This window comes from Primulina tabacum, chromosome 15, assembly GCF_025594145.1.
Source record: "Primulina tabacum isolate GXHZ01 chromosome 15, ASM2559414v2, whole genome shotgun sequence".
Classification (NCBI taxonomy): Eukaryota; Viridiplantae; Streptophyta; class Magnoliopsida; order Lamiales; family Gesneriaceae; genus Primulina; species Primulina tabacum.
In genome coordinates, this window is record NC_134564.1 from 33,835,227 (window position 1) to 33,856,783 (window position 21,557).

Here is a 21,557-nt window from a genome sequence, read left to right on the forward strand (position 1 = left end):
GATTGAAACCGTCGCAAATAGCGACAGTTTTTGATAGCCGTCGCCGATAGATCTTTTGGCGGCGGTATTTTAAAACCGTCGCTAATAGCGACGGTCTAAAAAACTGTCGCTAAATGTTGCGCATTTTTAAAATTACCGTCGCTGAACAATATATAATAGGCCGGTGTGTCAACCCCGGTCCCTCCAAAATATATAACCAAAAAAACCCATTGACCAAATACCAAATTTTGTTTGTAGCAGCTAAAAAATGATGACATGCTATAAAAATAAATAACTATAAACATGAGAGAATATTCAGGGATATATATTATTGTAATTTTAACAACTGCACTAAATAAATTGCAATATATATATATATATATATATTCATTTCTATAAAGAGTAGACATTTCATCTCCAATGACAAAACCAAATAATTCCATTTATTTTGTTCCCGTGCCAGATGATGTGTCCTCAACATTTGGGAGGATATTCTATCAATCACAGCTCAATGTATACCGTTGATCACATTGACTAAAATGGACGACTTACTACTGTCCGTCGGATTATTGCTGCGATTTTATCATATTCTCCGCAGGGTGTAGGCATGACTTCCGTTTTGCCCAACAAAGACGCACGAAGTCCCCAACCATTACCTTCCACCGTTTCGAAGCTCCGAACTTCATATTTCTTAGTGAAATTCACACGTACTGAAGGTGCATGGACCATCAATTTCAGATGAAAAGAAAGAATCTTTTTTTATGATAACTATTGTGGAATGAGTGTTTTTTGGTTCAAGAATTGACCAGTGGAGGCTCAGTTGTTGAAGCCAAAAAGAGATGTTGGTCTCTGATATTATAATTCTTTTGGGTGGTTAAGCTCTCTTTTTCAAGGGAATTTGATTGGTATGTTACTTCTTTTATTATTGGAGTTTGTCTGTTAAACATTGTTTGACTCAACTTTAAGCAAAAACCTACCCATCATTCGTCTCAAGAAAGTATTTTGATTTCATGGTAAAACGGGCTTCATTTATTTATCTGGGTATTGCCGGAATCAGCTGAGGGGAAGAAGTTGAGCTGGTCTTTGTGATGGGTCCGATGATATGTTGGAAATTTTCAAGAACTTTGTTTCTAATTATTTTTTGGTGCTGGTTTTCTTTGCTGGTGATACGTCCTGTAAATAGTTTGAGGCCTTTGAGGCAGAGACCTCGATCCTGGGGAGATGAGGTTAGTATTAAATTGGTGAATGTTAAATTTGGCTGTTTTAGACTTGTCGACATTGCTAGTTTTTTTATGCGTAAATTAGAATTGTAGTGTCTTTTGTAATCTAGGATTTAAATCGCTGATATGTTTTGCATCAGTAGTGATATTTTATTTTATCAAGTGTGGTTCTTTGGTAATATCCGATATTTATTTGCTGATATGTTTTGCATTAGTATTGAAAATTGATTTTATCTAGTGTGGTTATGAGATGAATTCAAGTAAATTTATAATCATATCATGGTCGAACAGCTTGAATGCTGATTGGTGGCACTTGAAAGTGGCAATGTGGTTTGCATGTATGTTTTCTAAACAATTTTGGGGTGTTAGTGTTTGATGGATTGAAAAACGAAGAAGATCATGCATAAGCAGAACGTTATGCTTGTTTGGGGATATTACTTATTTAAATAAGCATGTTTGTAATTTGTTGGAGAGAACAATTAATCTGATCATATAATGTGGGATGAGAGATAATTCTTCACGAGGCTTGTCCTCCTCGGTAAAAAAAGTCCAGTAAGCACACTTTGGGGTTTACACCGTGCATCTCGCAAATTCAACAGGTCATAAAAATATCTAATATATTGCATTTATTTAGTTTACTTCCATTCTCTTGTAAGAATTCCAGAATGTGTAAAAAGAATCGAATTTGTTGAACCAGCTTAGTTGTAGACACTGTATTGTATTCTTAGTTGCTAATTGCTATTCCTCTGACCCCTTTCCAGGTCTTATTTCAGAACTCAAACTATTACGTAAAGTTTTATCTCTGTGTGTGTGTGTGTGTGTGTGTGTGGGTGGGTGGGTGCTTGTCTTCTTTCACTCTTTGCTCGAGTTTTTTAGATTCCTGTTTCAGGTAGAAGAAGAATGATTCATTTCATTTAGTCAAGTAGTAGAGGACTTTTATCCCACCCCTCCCCTGCCTTTCCATCCCCCCTCCCCCAAATGAAAAGAAAAAGCAAAAATATGTGTTTTAATGTTTGTGGCCATTTGCTTCCATCAGTGGCTTCATGTAGGCAAGGAAGAGCGTGAATTGGCTCCGTTCATTTCTTGGAACATAACAGGAACTTATCGAGGTATGTTAGTTACCTGCCTATGCAACGATTCGGTGGTTTTTCATGTTACGATTATTTTATGTTGAATAATTCGCACTTAGTTTTGCTTGTGGTGATTTTTTATGCCCATGAGTCCTCAATTCAATTATGTTTGGTGATACTCTAAATAGAACATATATTTTATCATCCCTAATAGATTGTTGCTACCACGTTCCTTCTCAATCCCTGTCATGATGAGAAATCAGTTCTTTCTTTTCTTGATGTACGTTATCTTCAATTGCCTTGCCAGATGGTTATTACAATCCACATCTAATATGCTTGACAAACTTGTGTGATTATTATTAAAAAAAATTGAATCATGGAATCTTACTGTACAAATGTTTACTCGAACTTCACTGAGAAAAAGTTCGAGTGAAACAGTTACCTTAAGAAAACACTCTCTTGAGTTCAGTGCTTTTGTTTGTAGGTTGCAGTCATATGTATTATTTCAATTCTACTAAGTGATGAAGTTCTCTGTTTAGTTGAATTTTCTAAGCATCTTAGATGATTAGTGCTCAAGATCAGGTTGCAATCTCAACATAAAAGCAGTCAATCATATTTGCAGTACTGCTCTTCAATTTCCTTCACAGCTACCTCAGCTGGAAGATTTAAGTGCTGATGATAGCGAAAAGAGATGTATCTTGCATAAAAGTATTTCTACTCACGTGGAATTACATATTCTCGTGAGGCTAAGCAATATTTTGCCTGTCATCAGTACAGAATCAGGCTTGCTAGTTTGCATTCGAAAGTGCTAGTTAATGATAATTTGGCAGAAATTCTTTCTGGTACAGTTCTTTGATCTGGTTTGCCTTAATGGACGCACAGGAGATTGGTAATTGGAAATGCTGAAGCAAACACTCTTCAATCTCCTTGAATATTTACGGATTCACTTTCCTTTTGATATGCTTACTGTAATTTTTTTTATATGCTTGATACGTAGGGAATTGGAAGTTCCAAGATTCCATAAATAATTCTTCAAAGTTTCCTGATTTTGGGAAAGCAAATGGCAATGTAGTATTAGAGTTGATCAGTACTCCGACAAAACTAAATGGTGTACACTATGTTCAGGTAAGGGGGTTGTTCTTCAGCTTGATGGCAATATATAACAGGAAAGTGATCAGTCATATGTTCTCTTCTTGTTTTTCTGTTGTTGTTCTAATTGCATAAATAATCATTTCTCACTAATTGACTGCCCATTGAATTTGGAAATCTTCTAGTCGCTGGATTCTTATGACAACCTTGGAAAAGAAGATTTGCATTAATTATTTTACGCTATGGGATCCTATCTCTTGTATGAAATGTATAAACACACACACACACACTCTTTTGCACATACTTACAGCATGCTACACATAAGACTTGCTGAAGCCTATGATAAACCATGTTCTACGTTATCCAAGTGCAAGAATGTGTAATGATTGCACCCGAAAAACTCAATCACTCTCTTGCAAATTTGAAATGTTCATGTGGATACAGGGTGCTGCTCTTTAGTTTCAAAGCGAAATGCTAACTAAGATAGGCACAAGAGCACAAAATGCTACGACACGTTGTTGAAAGGTTCCTGGTGATAATTGGATGAAGTTGCTGCTTCTTCAGAAATATATTCTGTTATTATATGCTGCTGCACTTGTGTTGTTGCGTCTCCATCCTGCTTCCCCGGAGAAGCAATTTTTCTTAACTATGTGAACAAACACTATTAACTTCAATGAGTATGCCATATATGCATTGTGTCAGCTGGTGATCCTGATGAAACTATTTCGTCATTCAATTCTTTCTGTTGTCACTAGCACTTTGAAACAGTATATTTTTGTTATTTCATCAAGTTGGATATAACTAATCGGGGAGGTTTTAACTAAAAAAATCGATTCTCAAGTCTCTATTTTTCTAATTTCTAGAGAACTTTTTTCTCATGATATTTTCTAATTGTAATTATAACTTTCATGGTGGAATGGACCAGGGGGTTATAATTTTCCATGACGTGTTTGACAATGAACATGATGCTGGAGGTGCTCAACTTAGGGTAGAAGGTGTATATATATGGCCTTTCAGACAACTACGAATGGTAGCTAGCAGGTAGTTTCTATATTGCTTTATTCTAATCAATTAAGATTTTGTTATTTGATTATTAACTTCATAATCTTTTGGTCTTGTCTTATAACTTGTAAAACACATGATATGACGTAAAGATGCTCAATGTAGTATGTAATTTTTTTATACATGATATGGAGTGCTATGCGAGATGGTACCAGTAAATTTCTGTTTTCTCTACCTTTTAATTTACGACCATTATTTGAAGAGAAAAACTCAAAAATGGTTCATTCATAAAAAGTAATTGCATATATTCTGTTCTTTCTTTTGTACTAATGGTCCCTCTTTTGTTTAGTTTCAACTATTTTGTGTCTATTCTAATGCTATTTTTTGGTACTTTGCAGTGGAAAACAGGGTGAGTTTGGGCAAGAAGATGATTACATACTATCGAATCCTTATCACATGGTGATCACAACTTTCTCTGTTGATTTTATCCCTTCTTTTTGTTGTGTAGTGATCTATTTTATGAATCAACTTAGTTATAACTTCTTATGCTGCTTTTATGCATAAATATTTCTTTTTGTGCATAAACTTTGCCATAACTTCTTCCGCTACGTGCACAGATTCTTTTCCATTTTGTAAATTTTTCTTTATTTAGTTCCTTCCGGGCCTGGATACTTTAGCAGTTTTTGTTAATATGGTACTAGTTTTGCTAAGCGATTGGCTTATAGAATATTTTCTGAAAATAGCAATTGATGGCTTGTTGAGTTTTCTGTTACATTATTGATATAGGTTCAATAGGATGCCCATGGAAATTATGTATTTATTATCTCATGAATTTTCCGTCCTTTTTTCTTTAGGAATCGCTTCTAAGTTATGTTTGTTAACGCCATAGATATTTACCATCACAATAGATCCGTGTCTTTAATTTTCATTCCAGACTGTCTGAGTTAGTAAATATTGGATAAATTACACAATGCATCTTTTGAGATACTTTTCTTTTTTATTTAACAATAAAGAACCATACTGCAGTATGATTTCCTTCCTTTTGAGCTTCAATCTCTTTTCCTCAAAATTATTTAAGAATTCATTTAATCCAACAATGCCAGATTACTCCTTGTTTTTCATGGTTTGGGCAATTTTTTTAATTGTACATGTTACCATCAATCTCTAAATTTGATGTTTGCTATCCATCCAAACTCTGGAATAGGTTAAACTGGGTTTTGTAGTAGAAAGTTATGTCTTGAGATGTGGGGTTAAGAACAGGAATGAAGTCCGACTGAACATATGCAACAGTAACACTGACGAAACTGGCAGAATATTTTCCTGTTGCTGTTAGTTTCCCAGAAGAAATGTTTCCTGCCCTTTTGCTCTGAGTATCTGAATGTTCTAATGTATGAGTCTGGGTGTAACCCCATTGTATTGTGTCTTGCTGGTGTCAAATTCTACCATCGAAAATGTTTTGTTCTCTGAAAAGCCACTGCTACGCAATGATTTTTATCTGGAGATTCTTTTATGTTCTCCTTCAACTAATTCAACATTTTTTGTGCCGGTGCAGCTTGGAGTTTTCTCCTCCCAGGTGTTTCAGGAGTCTCCTCGAGAAAAAATTTGGAAGAGAAAACACTGTAAAATTTTAAAATTATTTATTTCCTAATCCATAAGTTAAAGTTGATTATCTCCTTTTGAGCATTTCTGGTTGTCGTCCTATTGCAGCTCCCATCTATAAAATGGAGAAACATTGTAACATTGAAATTGCTGCCCAAGTTTCTGGTTTCTCTTCCAGCCAAGGTAATAAGCTTTTCAAAGCATGTGGATTATTGATTCTCTCTACAGATATTACCCTCAGTGGTATTTGTCAGAATTTCTTTATGATGCTGTTTTGTCTTTTCTTCCTCTGTTCATGCATTCATGAATGCAATTACATTTCTCAGTATAAAGATGCCAATGTTTGAAGTTGTCGTCAATGGTGTTATTCATTTGCTTATGTATCATATATTTAATATCGACTAAGTGAATGGGCCCTTCGGAAAACTGAATATCGTTTTGCCTTTTAACATATTTTCTATACTTTTCGTATTCAACAAATCATATTAGTTGATAGTTGAGAATGAATTAATTTCATATTAATCCTGAGAACCTGAAACTGTTTGCTATTTTGCATGTCTGCTTGTTCCTAAACCTCTTCACATGCAGAAGTTGGTATTTCCTCGTTAAAATGATAATGCATATGCAATTTTCTTTGATTTAAAGCATCTGATTTGAAATGGAAAATATTACCTTGTTACCCTCATGTTCATGAGTCATCAATCTGCTCTAACATTTGATCACTCTATTTAAACATATGATGAATAGCTGTGAAAAGAAAAATGGAAGGAGTATAATATATTGGGGCCAAGAAACTTGTATTTCTGGTAAACCAGTTTTAGAATTTATGTTGATCCTTTTTTTTCTTTAATCTGATTTTACAATTCACATCTTTAAGATTTAAAAGGTTGATCCAAAATTTATTTTGTAATTGAGTCAATGTATTTAACTTATGTTCTTATTTATATATTTCTTTTCACTGTATATTATACACTCAAGGGCCTATACGCATTCCTTATTATTTCTTCCTGTTGTTGCATATTAGAAGTTTTCGGGCGTCAAGTGATTATTAGATTTGATGCTGCCTACTTATCCTTTTACGAGGCATTGTGTTTTTTTTTCCTGTAAAAATGCACTATATCTTTTTGACTTCTGCCATTTTATTTTCCTAGATGGAGATCATCATAGATATCATCTTGGAGGATTAATGGAAAGCCCTTCAGTGGATGACGATGCTGATTGCTTCTCACCCATGCTCTTGAATGCGACTTCAGTCAATATTGAAGTCTATTACAATAAAGCAATTAACTATACGTTGATGGTCACCTTTGTATCCTTGTGGTGTTACCATATTTTTCTTAAATAACATATTACTGTTCTCCTGGGAAAAAGTAAAAAATGGTCATTATGTTTTCTGATTTTCTCCCTTCTTTGATTTATTCTTTAACCTTCTGATGAACTAGATCTCATTTCTCGAAGTTCTGTTGTTAATCCGGCAAATGGAACACAGTAACACTCAATCTGTAAGATTCCCTGTCAACATCTGTGAAAATTGACGAGAAACTTATTGCTTACAATCCACAATTATGTCTTTTCTGCTGAATGTTTCTTGAAGTGGTTCCAAGCACTTGTCTCACAATCTTTTCCCAGGGTGCTGCGAAAGTTTCACTTCCGATGATTGCACATCAAGCTATAATGGATGCTTATCTTTGTCTTCTACATCTTACAGCAGGCATATTAGTAGGTATGTTGACATAGGAGCCATTTTTAAATGCTTAAAAATTTGATTTGATGTGTGAATGAATGTAAGTTTCTTTGGATAAACCTAGGAAATTTTTTTCCAGATAAACGTGAAAACACAGTTTTGAAAAAACCATGCTTCAGTTTAAATTTACCTCACTCAATCTGTACAAACAGAGACATCTTTGTTTTGAAGGCACTGAAAACCTAAGTGAATTGATGTCGAAGTTGAAAAGCTTGGAAGCACCTCTTCGAAGTAAAAGTAATTAGGTATAAGAAGTCACACTTTCCGACCTTAGGTCCTGATTCTAATCCTACTGGAGCTGGTTCAGCCTCATTTATCTCAATGGTGGCGGGGAAAAATAGTTAGCGTACTTGTATAATTTTACCATCAGAAATTTGGGTAACATTTGATGGTAGTTGGAGTTCTTTATTTTGTATGGGTCAACTTTTGATTGATATTATTCTATTATTGTACATTCAAAGAAATGTGACAGCATGTTACACTGGCGGTGTAGATTTTGGATTTGTCTAGTTGCAGATGAGTTTTAGTGCTTATCCTCATTATGTTGATGAATAGATGAAAGGTTTTTAAATATATGTTTCGGTTCGTTCTTGCTTTTAATAGCTTTTACTTAGCCATTGCATCCTCTGTTACTCTTCTGTATTATTCTTTTGTTTATTATGTTGTTCTATATGCATGATATAAAAGCTGATTCTTCTTTGATAACAGAATCTCTTTTTAATGCTTTTGCCACGGCTGCATTTTTCAAGTTTGTCGTCTTCTCAATATTTGAAATGCGATACCTCCTTGCCATATGGAGGGCGAATAGACCACTGAATAATGGAGAGAATTGGGAAACAATGAGGCGTGAGCTTTCAGTTCTGTACAGCCGTTTTTGTATGTCTCCTCTTCTACTTTGCAGAGCTCCGTATCATTGGTTAAATTATTTGATTGGTTATGTAATCTTGAACATGTTTTGTGGTGGTTCTAGTGTTGATGATGCATCAAACACATGGCGTACAGAACTAAAAAGAATATGACAAGTCATTTATTTTGTGTTGATAATTTACATGATAATTAAATGTTTATCATCCTTTTTTTATCTATCAAACCAGATGAAAGAAAACTGCTGTTTTCAGATCGTAGAATAAGAGAATAAAATCTCTTTCGATGACATGGATCCATTTCATTTATTCAGACTCGCTATTTAGCCCTCCACAGATGGTAGTGTGGTAGTTTTATGGTTTTGATCTGCCAGAGAAAATCTGACCTTAATTTAGAACTTTGACAACTTATAACACCTTTGTGGGGACAATTTCACCTAACCTGGCCAATTATAAAATTTCATGAACTAAAGTCAATAGGAAATTTCACAATTGAATCACCTTCCAAGATCCACACTGTTAGTGATTGATAGTGCAGTATAGGTTTGTAACCATCATTTAATTATTTTATTGAATGCTAAATATTCGGTCTTGTGTTTTTTGTTTGAAGACCTTGTACTGTATCTGTCAACATTGCTTTTGTTGGTTTGCTCCATTTTGCTTAATGTCCGGCTTACTTTAGCATTATTTCATATTGTATTGCAGATGGAATCCTCTTAGGGGGCATTCTTGTCATGTACGAGTTCCATAGATTTTTGCGGTTTATTCTCCTCCTCCTCCACTCTTTTTGGATACCACAAATAATCACTAATATATATCGTGATTCAAGGAAACCATTGCATCCTCATTACATCTTAGGGATTACGATAACTCGTATCGCTATTCCATTATACGTATTTGGTTGTCCCCATAATTTCATGCGAATAGAGCCCGACAGAGAGTGGTGTATTTTTTTGGCTATTTATATGGGACTCCAAGCATTTTTTCTTCTTCTGCAACATTATTTTGGATCTCGATGGTTTATTCCTCGTCAGGTTTGGTGCAATTACACTCCTTTGAACTGTACATTTTTTTAGTTTCTGTTTGCTGATGATAGTGTTGATTACGTTTTCGCATAACTTCCAACACTTCTACTGGGTGGATGGCGATGGTAGCCCCACCAACCCCACCCCAAAAATCCCCCTTCACATACGATTATATGTTTCTTTCAATATTATGCACACACACGAACGCAAAATCATGATTTCACCTCCCTGGTCCCCAAACTTTCTAATTTTAGTTATTCCTCGGTATGTATAATTTCTGGCTCTCTCACTATGTCGAATTGGTGAACTAGTTTTGTGTTATATTACTCTATTGTGGTCCGTACAAAAGCATTCCCTCGTTCAAGTTGAATCCCCAAGTCATGAATATGCAAGTTGTCACCTATAACTGCTGATCCACTGTGTTTTTACATTATGACCGCAGATTTTACCCGAAAAATATTGCTACTATCGGAGGTTTGATCAGGGTTCGATTCCTTCCATTGATTGTGTGATTTGCATGACTGCCATTGATCTCGGCCAACGAACAAATGATTGCATGGTAGATATCCATAAATCTTCCTATTGTTTTCTAGAGATGACAACTTCATTAACTTGTTAGTTTGACTGACTCCAAAATGTTCGAAGGTGACTCCATGCGATCATTTCTTTCACTCGGGTTGTTTACAAAGATGGATGGACATAAAAATGGAGTGTCCGACTTGCCGCCGTCCTCTTCCTCCTGCCTAGAAGCTTGTATACTTTCTTTAGAGATCGACACAGCCCTTGCTTTGGTGAGATCTTGTTTTGTAATCTTTTGTGAGAGGTTATGATTTTTGTTTGTCTCGTTTCCAAACTATTTTTTCTTACATATATGATTTCAGGAACCTCTGACCAGAAGTCATTGAGACGAACTGACATTCATAGCTATGATGCATGTGTATAAACTCTCTCTAACTTAGGGGTGGGCGTTTATTTTCGGGTATCGGGTACCCGATCCAATCCGATCGGGTAAAACCCGACCCGATCGGGTCGGATATTTTTTTTAAAAAAATGGGGTTCGTCGGGTACCCGATACCCGAAAATAATTTTCGGGTTCGGATTCGGGTATTTCACCGATACCCGATCGGGTATCGGGTATTCGAAAATTTTAAAAAAAAATATTGGACCTATATGTTTATTCATTTAAAAAATACATGTATTTTTTGTTCCTAGTATATAATGACAAATGATTAATAATAAAATGATATAATGGCATGATATTTTGTGAAATGTGAAAAATACATGTTTTTTTTAATTTACTAACCATAACTCGATATAATGACGTGATTTTTTGTGAAATGTGAAAATATATATATTTTTTCAAAAAAAAAATTTTAAAAAAAATTAACTTTTTTTTCGGGTATCCGACAATACCCGATCATTTCGGGTACCCGATAATCGGGTTGGTGTCTCGGGTACCCGAAATTTCGGATACCCGAACCCGAAAATCCGACCCGCGCCCACCCCTACTCTTACTAATCTTTCTGCACCACCATTTATCTGGCTTTGAAATGAAAGCATAACGGATAATGCCTTTGTTCTTGCGTGCTTAAGAAAAGCCCATTCACATCTGTTTGTATGTACCATATACTTCTTCAAATTACCATGGAAGCGACATTTCTGGTCCCCGCAGAAGCTTCTCCTTTGTGTCAATAACATCGATGAATCAAATTCTTTTATGTTGTATTTGTATGGAGTCATTTATTGATATTATTTCGATTGGTTTTTATTGTTAAATAAAGAAAACTTAAATTCATCCTATATTTTAAGGAACTGAAATTTATTGTGATTGGTATAATTTTAATTTAAATAAATACGAAGATTGATTTTTTTAAAAAAAATTGTGTAAGTTATATTTGTTTTCCTAAAATCAAGACAAATTTTATATCGCACTTATATATTTACTATTTAATAATGCATGAATTCTATAGAAAAATTATTTTGGTTATTTTAATAAGTTGACTTAATACACTCCATTTTATTTATATACAATAGCTAAATAGAAACATGTAATAAGCAACTCTTAACTTATCAACAAGACTCACTTTCTATTCCAACTATCCATGTATCTTTCCTCAAACTATATATATTTTTTCATTTTTTTTCTACGTACCATTTTGTTTTCAAATTTTCATGTAAACAAATGTTGGATTGAACATGAGTATGTCTGTTGTGAGACGGTCTCACGAATCTTTATATGTGAGACGGGTCAACTTTACCGATATTCACAATAAAAAGTAATATTCTTCGCATAAAAAGTAATATTTTTCATTGATGACCCAAATAAGAGATCCGCATCACAAAATACGACTCGTGATATCGTCTCACACAAATTTTTATCTTTGAATATTAATATTTCCAAATAATTTTTTTGGTTTTGACATTATATTTACATAGTATTTAATATATTAAATTATGTACATGCTCAGCAAAGCATGTGTAGGACATCTAGTATTAATTATTATATTAAATAATTCACGTCAAAATTTTAAATTTGAAATGAAGTTTAGAGTTCGAGATCTAATTATAATAATTATGTTTTCAATTAAAAAAAGAAATTACTTATAATTGATGCACTAACTAAAGTTACTATATTTTTTCTTTATCGTTTTATCTTCTCGTGTTATCTCTCCTTGTTGGGAGGTCGTCTTTCTCTCCTTGTTGAGAGGTTTTCTCATGCTTTAATATCTTTGATTCACACACCAAAACCTGCTACCTCAGTAAAATCTTAATGGAAAGGCTTATGGAGAACCTGACATTGTCAACGGATGAGGATGAGGAAATTATTATTGAGGAAAACTCCACTCATCAAAAAAGCTCTGATCTAGAATTTTGTTTGATTGGACGATTCCTTACAGATCGATCCATCAACTTTAATGCCATGAAGAACCGAATGGCCAGCATATGGAGACCAGGTAAGGGTATATGCATAAAAGAATTAGAAGGCAACTTGTACCTATTCCAATTTTTTCATACTATTGACCTAAAGCGTGTCTTGGATGGTGGTCCCTGGTCTTTTGATAACCATCTTCTTGTACTGCACAAAATGAAGTCGGGAGAAATACCATCTCTGATCCCCCTTAACAGTGCCGATTTCTGGGTTCAAGTGTATGATTTACCGATAGGATTCATGTCGGAACATATTGGCAAATTACTTGGAAACTTCATTGGAAAGTTTGTTACATATGATATAAGTAACAATTCTTCGATATGGCGCACTTTTATGCGAATTCGGGTTACAGTTGATGTAAGCAAGCCACTTAAGCGTTTTAAAAAAATTAGAAAGCAAGGAGAAGACTGGACAATTGTCAATTTCAAGTATGAACGATTCACACAGTTCTGCTTCATCTGTGGTTTGCTTGGGCATACCGATAGATTTTGTGACAAGCTCTTCACTATTCTTGAAGATGATATTAAAAAAAAATGGGGAATATGGCTTCGTGCACCAATACGAAAAAATACAAACACTGAAGGTAGTCGATGGCTCCGTGATGATGATTCCATTGTTATGCATGATAATACTAATGAAGGAACAGGTCAAGGTCATGAACACCGATGCGGTCGGCGTGATAATGCAAATTTGGATAAGACTCTGATTGGCGCAACACAGGGATGGCAATTGACAGTTACGGATTTCAATACCAATCAGCGGAAAAATAGGGCGGATAATAAGGAGGATATAAAGGAGGCTTCTCATAGTGAGCCAAACCAAATCATAGTGCATGATTCGGAGGAATATATAATGGATATAACTGAGGAGCGCAAGAGAAGACGTGGGCCTAGGAGCACCACAGAGTCAAGGACCACTATGGATTTGGGCTCTGAACCACAATGTCATGAAGCCCATTGTTTGATAACCAATGCAAACACCCCACAAAACTATTTTTTATTGGCAGGCTCTGGGTCCCAGGCCTGCCAGGACCCATGATTGTGTTAAGTTGGAACTGCCGAGGATTGGGCAATCCTAAGGCAGTTCCTGTATTACGTGAGTTGATAAAGACTCACACTCCGGACATCATTTTCCTATTTGAAACTCTTGTTCATGCCCAAAAGCTAGAAGATATACGTATCAAAATTGGTTATGAAGGTTGTTTTGCTGTAAACCGAGAGGGAAGAAGCGGAGGAATTGGAGTTCTGTGGCGAAAATCTTCTATCTGTCAATTGATTACATTCTCAAATAACCATGTGGATTTGGAAATTCTGAATAATGATACACATCGATGGCGACTGACTGGCTTTTATGGTTATACAGAACGGCATAGAAGAAGAGAATCATGGCGTCTTCTCAAAACCATCGCTGCTGCATCCAATTTGCCATGGTGCATTGTTGGAGACTTCAATGATTTGTTATACACCGAGGATAAGAAAGGACTGGTGGAGCACCCCGAATGGTTGTTCAGAGGGTTTCGAAACACAATAAATGAATGTGCGCTTCAAGAACTCCATCTACAAGGCTATCCATTCACCTGGTCTCGAAGTAGAAGGTAAGCCAAATGCAGTGGAGGAACGACTAGATCGTGCCTTTGGAAACTCTGAGTGGATGGCCCAATTTCCAGAGGCCCAATTGATAAACCTTGTTGCCCCTATTTCAGACCACTCACCACTACTGCTCAAAACTGTATCGACTGGAATTGTTACTCAGAAAAGAAGGTTTCGTTTTGAGAATAAATGGTTAAAGGAACCCGACTTTCAAGACTTGGTTCAAAATAGTTGGGACACAGGTTTCAATCAAGAGTTGATCCCTAGACTCAAATTATGCTCAGAATTTCTATCTTCTTGGGGGAAACAACACTTTGCTAAGTTCAAAAGAGACATAAATTTGTATACACAGAAGCTGGAACAGCTTAGGAATTTTTCGGATCCAGGGTCAATGGAGGAACATGATAAGATAAGAAAAAAGATGATTGATCTCTTAGTACAAGAAGAAGACCATTGGCGCCAGCGAGCAAAGTCTTTTTGGCTGAGTGAGGGAGATTTGAACACAAAATTCTTCCATTCATATGCAAATGCCAGAAGAAGAAGGAATAATATTAAAAGACTACAGGATGAAAATGGAATCTGGTATGAGGATATGTCAGATATATCTCGAATTACTAGGCAGTATTTTGGCGATCTTTACTCAGCTAGCAATGGCCACTATGATCCCATATTGAATGTGATAAACACCACTATCTCAGCTGATGATAATGCCCTACTTGTTGCTCCTTATACCATTGAAGAATTTAAAGAAGCTGTGTTTCAGATGCACCCCGATAAATCCCCGGGGCCAGATGGCTTTAACCCGGCATTTTATCAAAAATTTTGGCATGTGGTGGGCCAGGATATATACATCACATGTAAGCAATGGCTCGAGCAAGCTTCTTTTCCAGCAAGCCTAAGTGAAACTAATATAGTTTTGATCCCGAAATGTGAGATGCCAGCTTCTATGAAAGACTTTCGGCCAATAGCTCTATGCAATGTACTCTACAGAATCATAGCTAAGGTGTTGGCAAATAGATTACAGCGAGTTCTACCACAAGTAATATCGCTATCTCAATCAGCTTTTGTTCGAGGAAGGACTATAACAGATAATATTTTGGTTGCTTTTGAGACTCTTCATCATATGAAAAAGAAAACAAAAGGCAAGATGGGTGGTATAGCGTTGAAAGTTGATATCAGTAAAGCATATGATAGAGTTGATTGGGGGTATCTTAAAAGCATACTGATAAAAATGGGGTTTGACACACGATGGGTTCATCTTATTATGGAGTGTGTAACTTCTGTTAGATACTCGGTTTTACTGAATAATCAAGATATTGGCCCTATTCAACCCCAACGTGGTCTTCGACAAGGTGACCCGCTATCGCCCTACTTATTTATCTTGTGTGCAGAAGGTCTTTCGGCATTGATTCGCAAGGCAGAAAGACAGGGATCAATTCATGGCTATAAAATATGTCGAGGGGCGCCCACAGTTTCTCATCTTTTATTTGCGGATGACAGCTTCTTTTTCTTTCGCTCCACAGCTGATGAAGCTCGAACCATGATGAATATCCTCACAACATACCAAGAGGCATCAGGGCAGGCCATAAACCTTGGCAAATCGGGTGTTTTCTATAGTGGTAATGTACCTCTTGATACAAAAATTATTATTTCATCAATTTTACAGGTAACAACCCCACTTGATACTGGGAAATATTTGGGCATGCCCTCACTGATTGGACGTCGAAAGAAAGTGATTTTTAGCTATCTTAAAGAGAGAATTTGGTCGCGAATTCAATCGTGGAGAAATAAACCACTATCGAAGGCAGGCCGTGAAATACTGATTAAGGGAGTGGCACAGGCTATACCATCGTATTGTATGAGTGTCTTTCTTCTGCCGGTGTCCTTAGCAGAGGAAATCCAGATAATGTTAAACTCTTTCTGGTGGGGTTCGAAGAAAACTACGCAACGATGCATTCATTGGCTGTCATGGGACAAGTTGAGTGTAAGAAAAGAGCACGGTGGTCTTGGGTTCCGAAACTTCCACGGTTTCAATCTTGCAATGTTAGGGAAACAAGGCTGGTCTTTTATTTCCAGCCCAAATACGCTCGCAAGCAGGATCTTCAAAGCTAGATACTTCCCTCGAGGGGACTTTTTCTCAGCCCAATTGGGCCATAATCCAAGCTTTGTTTGGAAAAGTATTTGGAGTTCTCAATCATTGCTCAAAATTGGTAGTCGATGGAAGATAGGTGATGGAACCAGCATTAATGTTTGGCAGGATCCTTGGCTGCGAGAAGATGAGAATTTTAGAATTCAAACATCTATGGTGCCTGAGATGGAGTTATTAAAAGTGTCAAACTTGATGATCTCAGGGCTTCGACAATGGGATACTGGTTTAATAAATGATTTGTTTAATGAAAGAGATGCACAAGCAATATTGCAAATTCCGTTGTTGGAAACTTCTTCACCGGATACTTGGGTATGGCATTACAGCAAAAATGGGAAGTATACGGTAAGATCAGGATACTGGGCTATTTCTGAGATCATGTCCTCAAGATTGGACTGTGGGATTTTGGGAGACTGGAAAATGCTTTGGAATTTACAAGTTCCACCCAAAGTCAAAAACTTCTTATGGAGAGCGACTCGAAATTGTCTTCCAGTCCGAGCAACTCTTCAACGCAAAGGCATCCCAGTTCCTCTTACATGCGTCCAATGTAATGGCGATAGTGAAAACACATGGCACATCTTTCTTATCTGCCCTTTTGCTCAACTATGCTGGAGTGAGGTTCAACTCGTGTCGATCATAAACTCGTGTTCATCTCAAGTCGAGAGCTTCTCAGAAATGATATTCCTGATGCTGAAAGTACTAACGACCAAAGAAATGGAGAAGGCTGTTATGATTATGTGGAATTTGTGGAGACAAATAAATGAAAAACTCTGGAATAATACACATAGTACAGCAACACAGGTAGTCCATTATGCATTACAGACTTTTTATGATTGGTTGCAGGCAAAAAGTAGAAGGCAATTACCCCATACCAGCTCAACAAATGCTGTTCCAATTTGTAAGCGATGGCATAAACCTCCACCTCACTTTCTGAAATGCAATACGGACGCAGCCTTGTTCACCTCGAGCAATAAGTTTGGGCTTAGTTGTGTTTTACGTGATGAAAATGGAGAGCTTATGGCTTGCCGAATGCAACACTATGATGGAAATCCCACTGTTAAGGAATGTGAAGCTCTTGCCTTACTCAAAGCTATTATTTGGATGAATGAAATGAATCTTCAAAATGTGATCTTTGAGCTTGACGCAAAAACGGTGGTTGATGCTATAAAATCTCCGGAAAATGACGGTACGGAATTTGGAGCTATTGTGCACCAATGCAAATATCTTTTGCACCAAAGAACCTCGTTCTCGGTTCAGTTTGTCTATAGACAAGCAAATGTAGCAGCTCATGCTCTTGCCCCAGGCTGCTCGTTTCTATGCTAGTCCATCTATTTATTTTGAGACCCCGGATTGTTTAATTGAACATTTGGATTTTTGTAACATTTCACATGATTAATGAAGTTTATTTCAAAAAAAAAAAAAAAAACTAAAGTTACTATAAATGGTATTTTGATTTTCAGTTTAACATATTTAGATAAGTTTCGCAATAAAAACAGTTGTTAATCTATCTACATAACAAAAAGTACATGTGTTATATTATATTATATTACTGATAAAAAAAAAACCTGAAATTTTCTTGAAATGTCTACTCGTTTTTAAAAGTGCGGAATATTTTTTTTAAAGCTTAAACTCATCCAAAATCATACTTAAACATAAACGAATAAAAAATCTTAAAATCTTCGCGTATAAAAACATTCATCTCCTTTCAATTTCATAAATTATAATGCGGAAAACATGCGGTCCTCGGGTCGTGTCGCCGTACCAGGACTGCCTACTCAGAGTTCAGTACCTCCAGTCTCCTCATCATGAAACTCACCTGCATCACACACGCTTAGTGAGTCTAAGGACTCAACACACATGTACCAGGAATAACAAGTACATACACATAGCACACAGCAGTGAAAAATATCATACTCAACATATATTTCATGAACTTAAAATCATAACGTAAACGTGTTGTGTAAAATCATATCGTGTCAAAACATGTCATCTCATATCATCATATTCGTAAACGTGTCGTGTAAAATCATGTCCTCTCATATCATCATATACGTGTCAAGACAGCTCATCGTGTCATCATAAACTTAAACATTTTCTTTTAACTGAATTCAGTTCATTAGTTGTGACTTTCGTATCAGCTCTATCGTATCAGCTCTATCGTTTGATCCATCTATAAAACCGTGGTACCCGGCGGCGGGGGACATCAGCGACAGCATTACCCGCCCACTGAGCCCGGGCCTCAGCTTATCATATCTCATGTCATCGTATACATTTACATCGTCAGTCACAACCAATTCCCGTCCTTCAAAAATATCATTATTTTCATCACTTAATAAAAACATGCATATGCGTAACTTTTCCTTTAAACCAAGCATGCAACGTATTTATCGTAATTCCATAAAAATCATGAACGTGATGCATAAACATTTAAAATGTCATAAATTTGTGGTAAGGGCGCTGCCATGACCAAAATCTCACCTCGGGTGCAAAATGACCATTTTGCCCCTGGAAACCCAAAAATTACCATTTCACCCATGAACCTCTAAAATTGACCCAAAGCTTACCAAACTCCTTAAAATATTCCAAAATATTTTTAAAAGTGTTCCTAAACGTAAACTCGAGTCCAAACTCAAACTTAATTGATTTATTTTAAAACTTAGACCGGAGTCCCGGTTTTATCCCGAATCACCTCGAAACTCAACTAAATTTTTCCCAACTTTTTACCATATCTTACACACACTTATAAGTCCTAAATCAATGTAACCAAGCCCCTAAACCCACGGCTGAAACTTCCAGGAAATAACAACTCTCGGCCACCCCTTCCCTACATTCACCTTACAACATATGGCCCCCCAACTCATAACCTTTCGGTCCCCTCTAAACCTACCACCTGTCCAACCTTTAAATCTCATTATTAAGACCATAAGGGACCTCCTAAACTAAGCCAACTCAAAGCGAAATGCTGCTGTACGAAATCTTACGTAAAAACCCGAGCAACTATCGCCCTTCTCCCTATCAAGCTACATCTCCAAGATCCGAACTTCTCCCTCGTCCAAGTGCCTATGGTCCACTCCTAGTATCCTACCAGACATAACAAAGGCTGAGACATGGCTGGGTTAGAGCCCATGCACAGCCGCAGCCCTTGCCCTACAACCTTCGAACCAACCCAAGCCCCAAACTCACAATCTCTCCCCTACAGCAACGCCGAACCATTTTCCTTCCAAGACTTCATCACAACACCACCACCTCACTCAGGAGAGTCCTAAGCCGCAGCCCCTTGCACTTTATTTCAGAAACACGTGAGTGACATTTAAAAGAGTGCATGTTATGAACAAAAACAGTAAATCCTTCATATAGCCGATTGGATCGAGAATCCTACACGCTTTAAGGCACAAATACAACAATATATGACAAGTGTGATGCAAAAACAATGGTGTAAGGCATGCCTGATGAGTGGAAGAAAAAGGATGAAGTGAGAGAGCCGAAGGAGTCTTTCTTTGCAAAACAAGTGCTCACCGAATTCCTCAACTGCTAAGCTCTGAAACCGAGGTTGGGGAATTCTGAAGGGGAGGGATAAGTATCGGCTGTGGGGGAGGGGGTTACGGGCAGGTTAAGGGTTGCTTAGGTTTTAATGGTTTGATAATTAAAAAGATTAATGGGCTATAACCTTGACAATTAAAGGTTTAAAAGGATATTTAAGCCCGATGAGCCTAAAAGTTGACCCTGTTAAATTCAAACACACTCCCAAAAATATTTCGGGTTGAAAAGATCTTGAAGATATTAGCCGAACTCTCAGAAAGTCCTCCGGTTCAATAAAATTTGCTTTATGTTAAAAATTAAAATATTGCGGGCAAAAATATCCAAAAATTCTCATTTTTGAAAAATACACTTAAAAACGTTTTAAATTAATTTATAAAAATAAATCGTGTAATTAAAATAATTTTCCTGAAAATTATCCGGTCTCCGATCCTCGTTCGAGCGTGAAATGCATCTAAAAACCCTAATGCATGAACTTTTAAAATTTCGTGAATTAAATCCTATCATGCATGAATTACGCATAAAATACATAAAAATAATTAAACATAAATTAATGAAAGAAACATGTATTTTAGGCTTTAAAATAATTTAATAAAATACTAAAGAAATTTAATAACTTGCATGCACGTGGTTTACGTAGACCTTCAAATTTTTGAGACGTTACATTTCTACATGTGTGTCTTAGCTGATGGAGTATGGTAACATTTGATCGAACCTCAGGAATTCAATTACTTCTACCAACATCTTCTCTGGCAAGCTTGTCACATATAATTTGTTTATTGTGATTTACTTGACTAATGTGGTTTACAAATTATTGCGTTAGTTCGATGATTAACTCATCTAATTACGGGTTGTAATTAAATTTCAAATTTCCCTAGCTAAAATAATAATGGAGGAAGTCTCGAATCCCGGTTTTACATTTAAAATTTACTTAACCAATGAAATTAATTCAAGGGTTAATTAGGTTCTTGTGCTTTGACATAGGCTTTGTTGCTATTATTTTAGTCGTTAATGGCTTACTATATATGCATCCTTGTTCTAGGAAAGTTGACGGTAAATTCAGGCTAGACATGCAAATTAAATTTTTCAACTTTAGGGTTTGAGAATTTTTCAGCTAGTAATAAATTGAGAGAATTGTGTTGACCCTAATTTAATTCACACATACATATATAAGATTAACCTACTCAAATAATAAATAAATTATATAACAATAAATTACTATTTTCCAAATGATTTTTATATTTTAATTTCAAAATATATATTTATATATGTGATTATTACCGTGACATTCATTTATTGAATGTGACGAAATTTGTGTAAAATTCATTCTACCACGATCATTGATGTTGAGCCTTCTCGTAAACAAAATTTTTTTGTTATTAAATATTAACTAAACCACAACATTTTTTTTTTTTGGGCAAGGGTCGTGCAGTGGCTCTGTCTGTTGACGGTAAATAAATTTTTTTTTACCATAACTTACTTGGACATTTTAAAAAATATATATATATCATTTTATTACTTATTTTGTATCGTTAAAAATCATTTAAAAAAAAAACTAATCGCCTGCATGTTAATCGAGATGAGCCAATGGTGGGACTGTTCTTTATACCTAGTTTTATTTTGACCATGACAAATCAAATCAAATATGAATTAAACTTGGTCCATCCCAATCCGTAGTTTGACACGTTATCATCGTCCTGGCTAGCTCGTACAAGCTTGACTCCGTAGAGTACAATTCAAACCTGAAAATTTTGATTGGCTTCAT

General features: G+C 36.0%; 2 protein-coding genes across 4 annotated transcripts; both read left to right on the forward strand.

The window, feature by feature from the left end:
• The first annotated feature begins 557 nt into the window (after positions 1-557).
• Positions 558-11,172, forward strand: LOC142527705 (transmembrane E3 ubiquitin-protein ligase FLY2-like). 3 transcript variants are annotated; one of them, XR_012815505.1, is made up of 16 exons: positions 568-1,205; positions 2,236-2,308; positions 3,267-3,394; positions 4,284-4,399; positions 4,759-4,819; positions 5,913-5,979; positions 6,068-6,142; positions 7,111-7,268; positions 7,402-7,461; positions 7,589-7,682; positions 8,412-8,579; positions 9,272-9,600; positions 10,034-10,150; positions 10,237-10,382; positions 10,473-10,544; positions 11,105-11,172. XR_012815505.1 is itself a non-coding variant. In XM_075632598.1 (14 exons), the coding sequence occupies exons 1-14, from the start codon at positions 1,068-1,070 to the stop codon at positions 10,336-10,338; spliced, it is 1,686 nt and encodes a 561-aa protein (XP_075488713.1). In that variant the 5' UTR covers positions 567-1,067; the 3' UTR covers positions 10,339-10,383. The 3 variants fall into 3 exon arrangements, 1 of the variants encoding a protein (XP_075488713.1); XR_012815506.1 differs by lacking the exon at positions 8,412-8,579 and having other exon boundaries at positions 558-1,205; XM_075632598.1 differs by lacking the exons at positions 10,473-10,544; positions 11,105-11,172 and having other exon boundaries at positions 567-1,205; positions 10,237-10,383.
• Positions 11,173-12,259: 1,087 nt separating this feature from the next.
• LOC142527993 (uncharacterized) lies at positions 12,260-13,570 on the forward strand. Its single transcript, XM_075633023.1, has one exon. The coding sequence runs from the start codon at positions 12,362-12,364 to the stop codon at positions 13,556-13,558; it is 1,197 nt and encodes a 398-aa protein (XP_075489138.1). The 5' UTR covers positions 12,260-12,361; the 3' UTR covers positions 13,559-13,570.
• Positions 13,571-21,557: the final 7,987 nt, after the last annotated feature.

Bases quoted from the DNA above. Each gene is read 5' to 3' on its own strand.
- LOC142527705 (XM_075632598.1), top strand. From the start codon at position 1,068: ATGGGTCCGATGATATGTTGGAAATTTTCAAGAACTTTGTTTCTAATT. The intron at 4,400-4,758 runs GTAGTTTCTATA...GGTACTTTGCAG, and splicing joins CTACGAATGGTAGCTAGCAG to TGGAAAACAGGGTGAGTTTG. The intron at 7,269-7,401 runs GTATCCTTGTGG...CTGATGAACTAG, and splicing joins ATACGTTGATGGTCACCTTT to ATCTCATTTCTCGAAGTTCT.
- LOC142527993 (XM_075633023.1), top strand. From the start codon at position 12,362: ATGGAAAGGCTTATGGAGAACCTGACATTGTCAACGGATGAGGATGAG.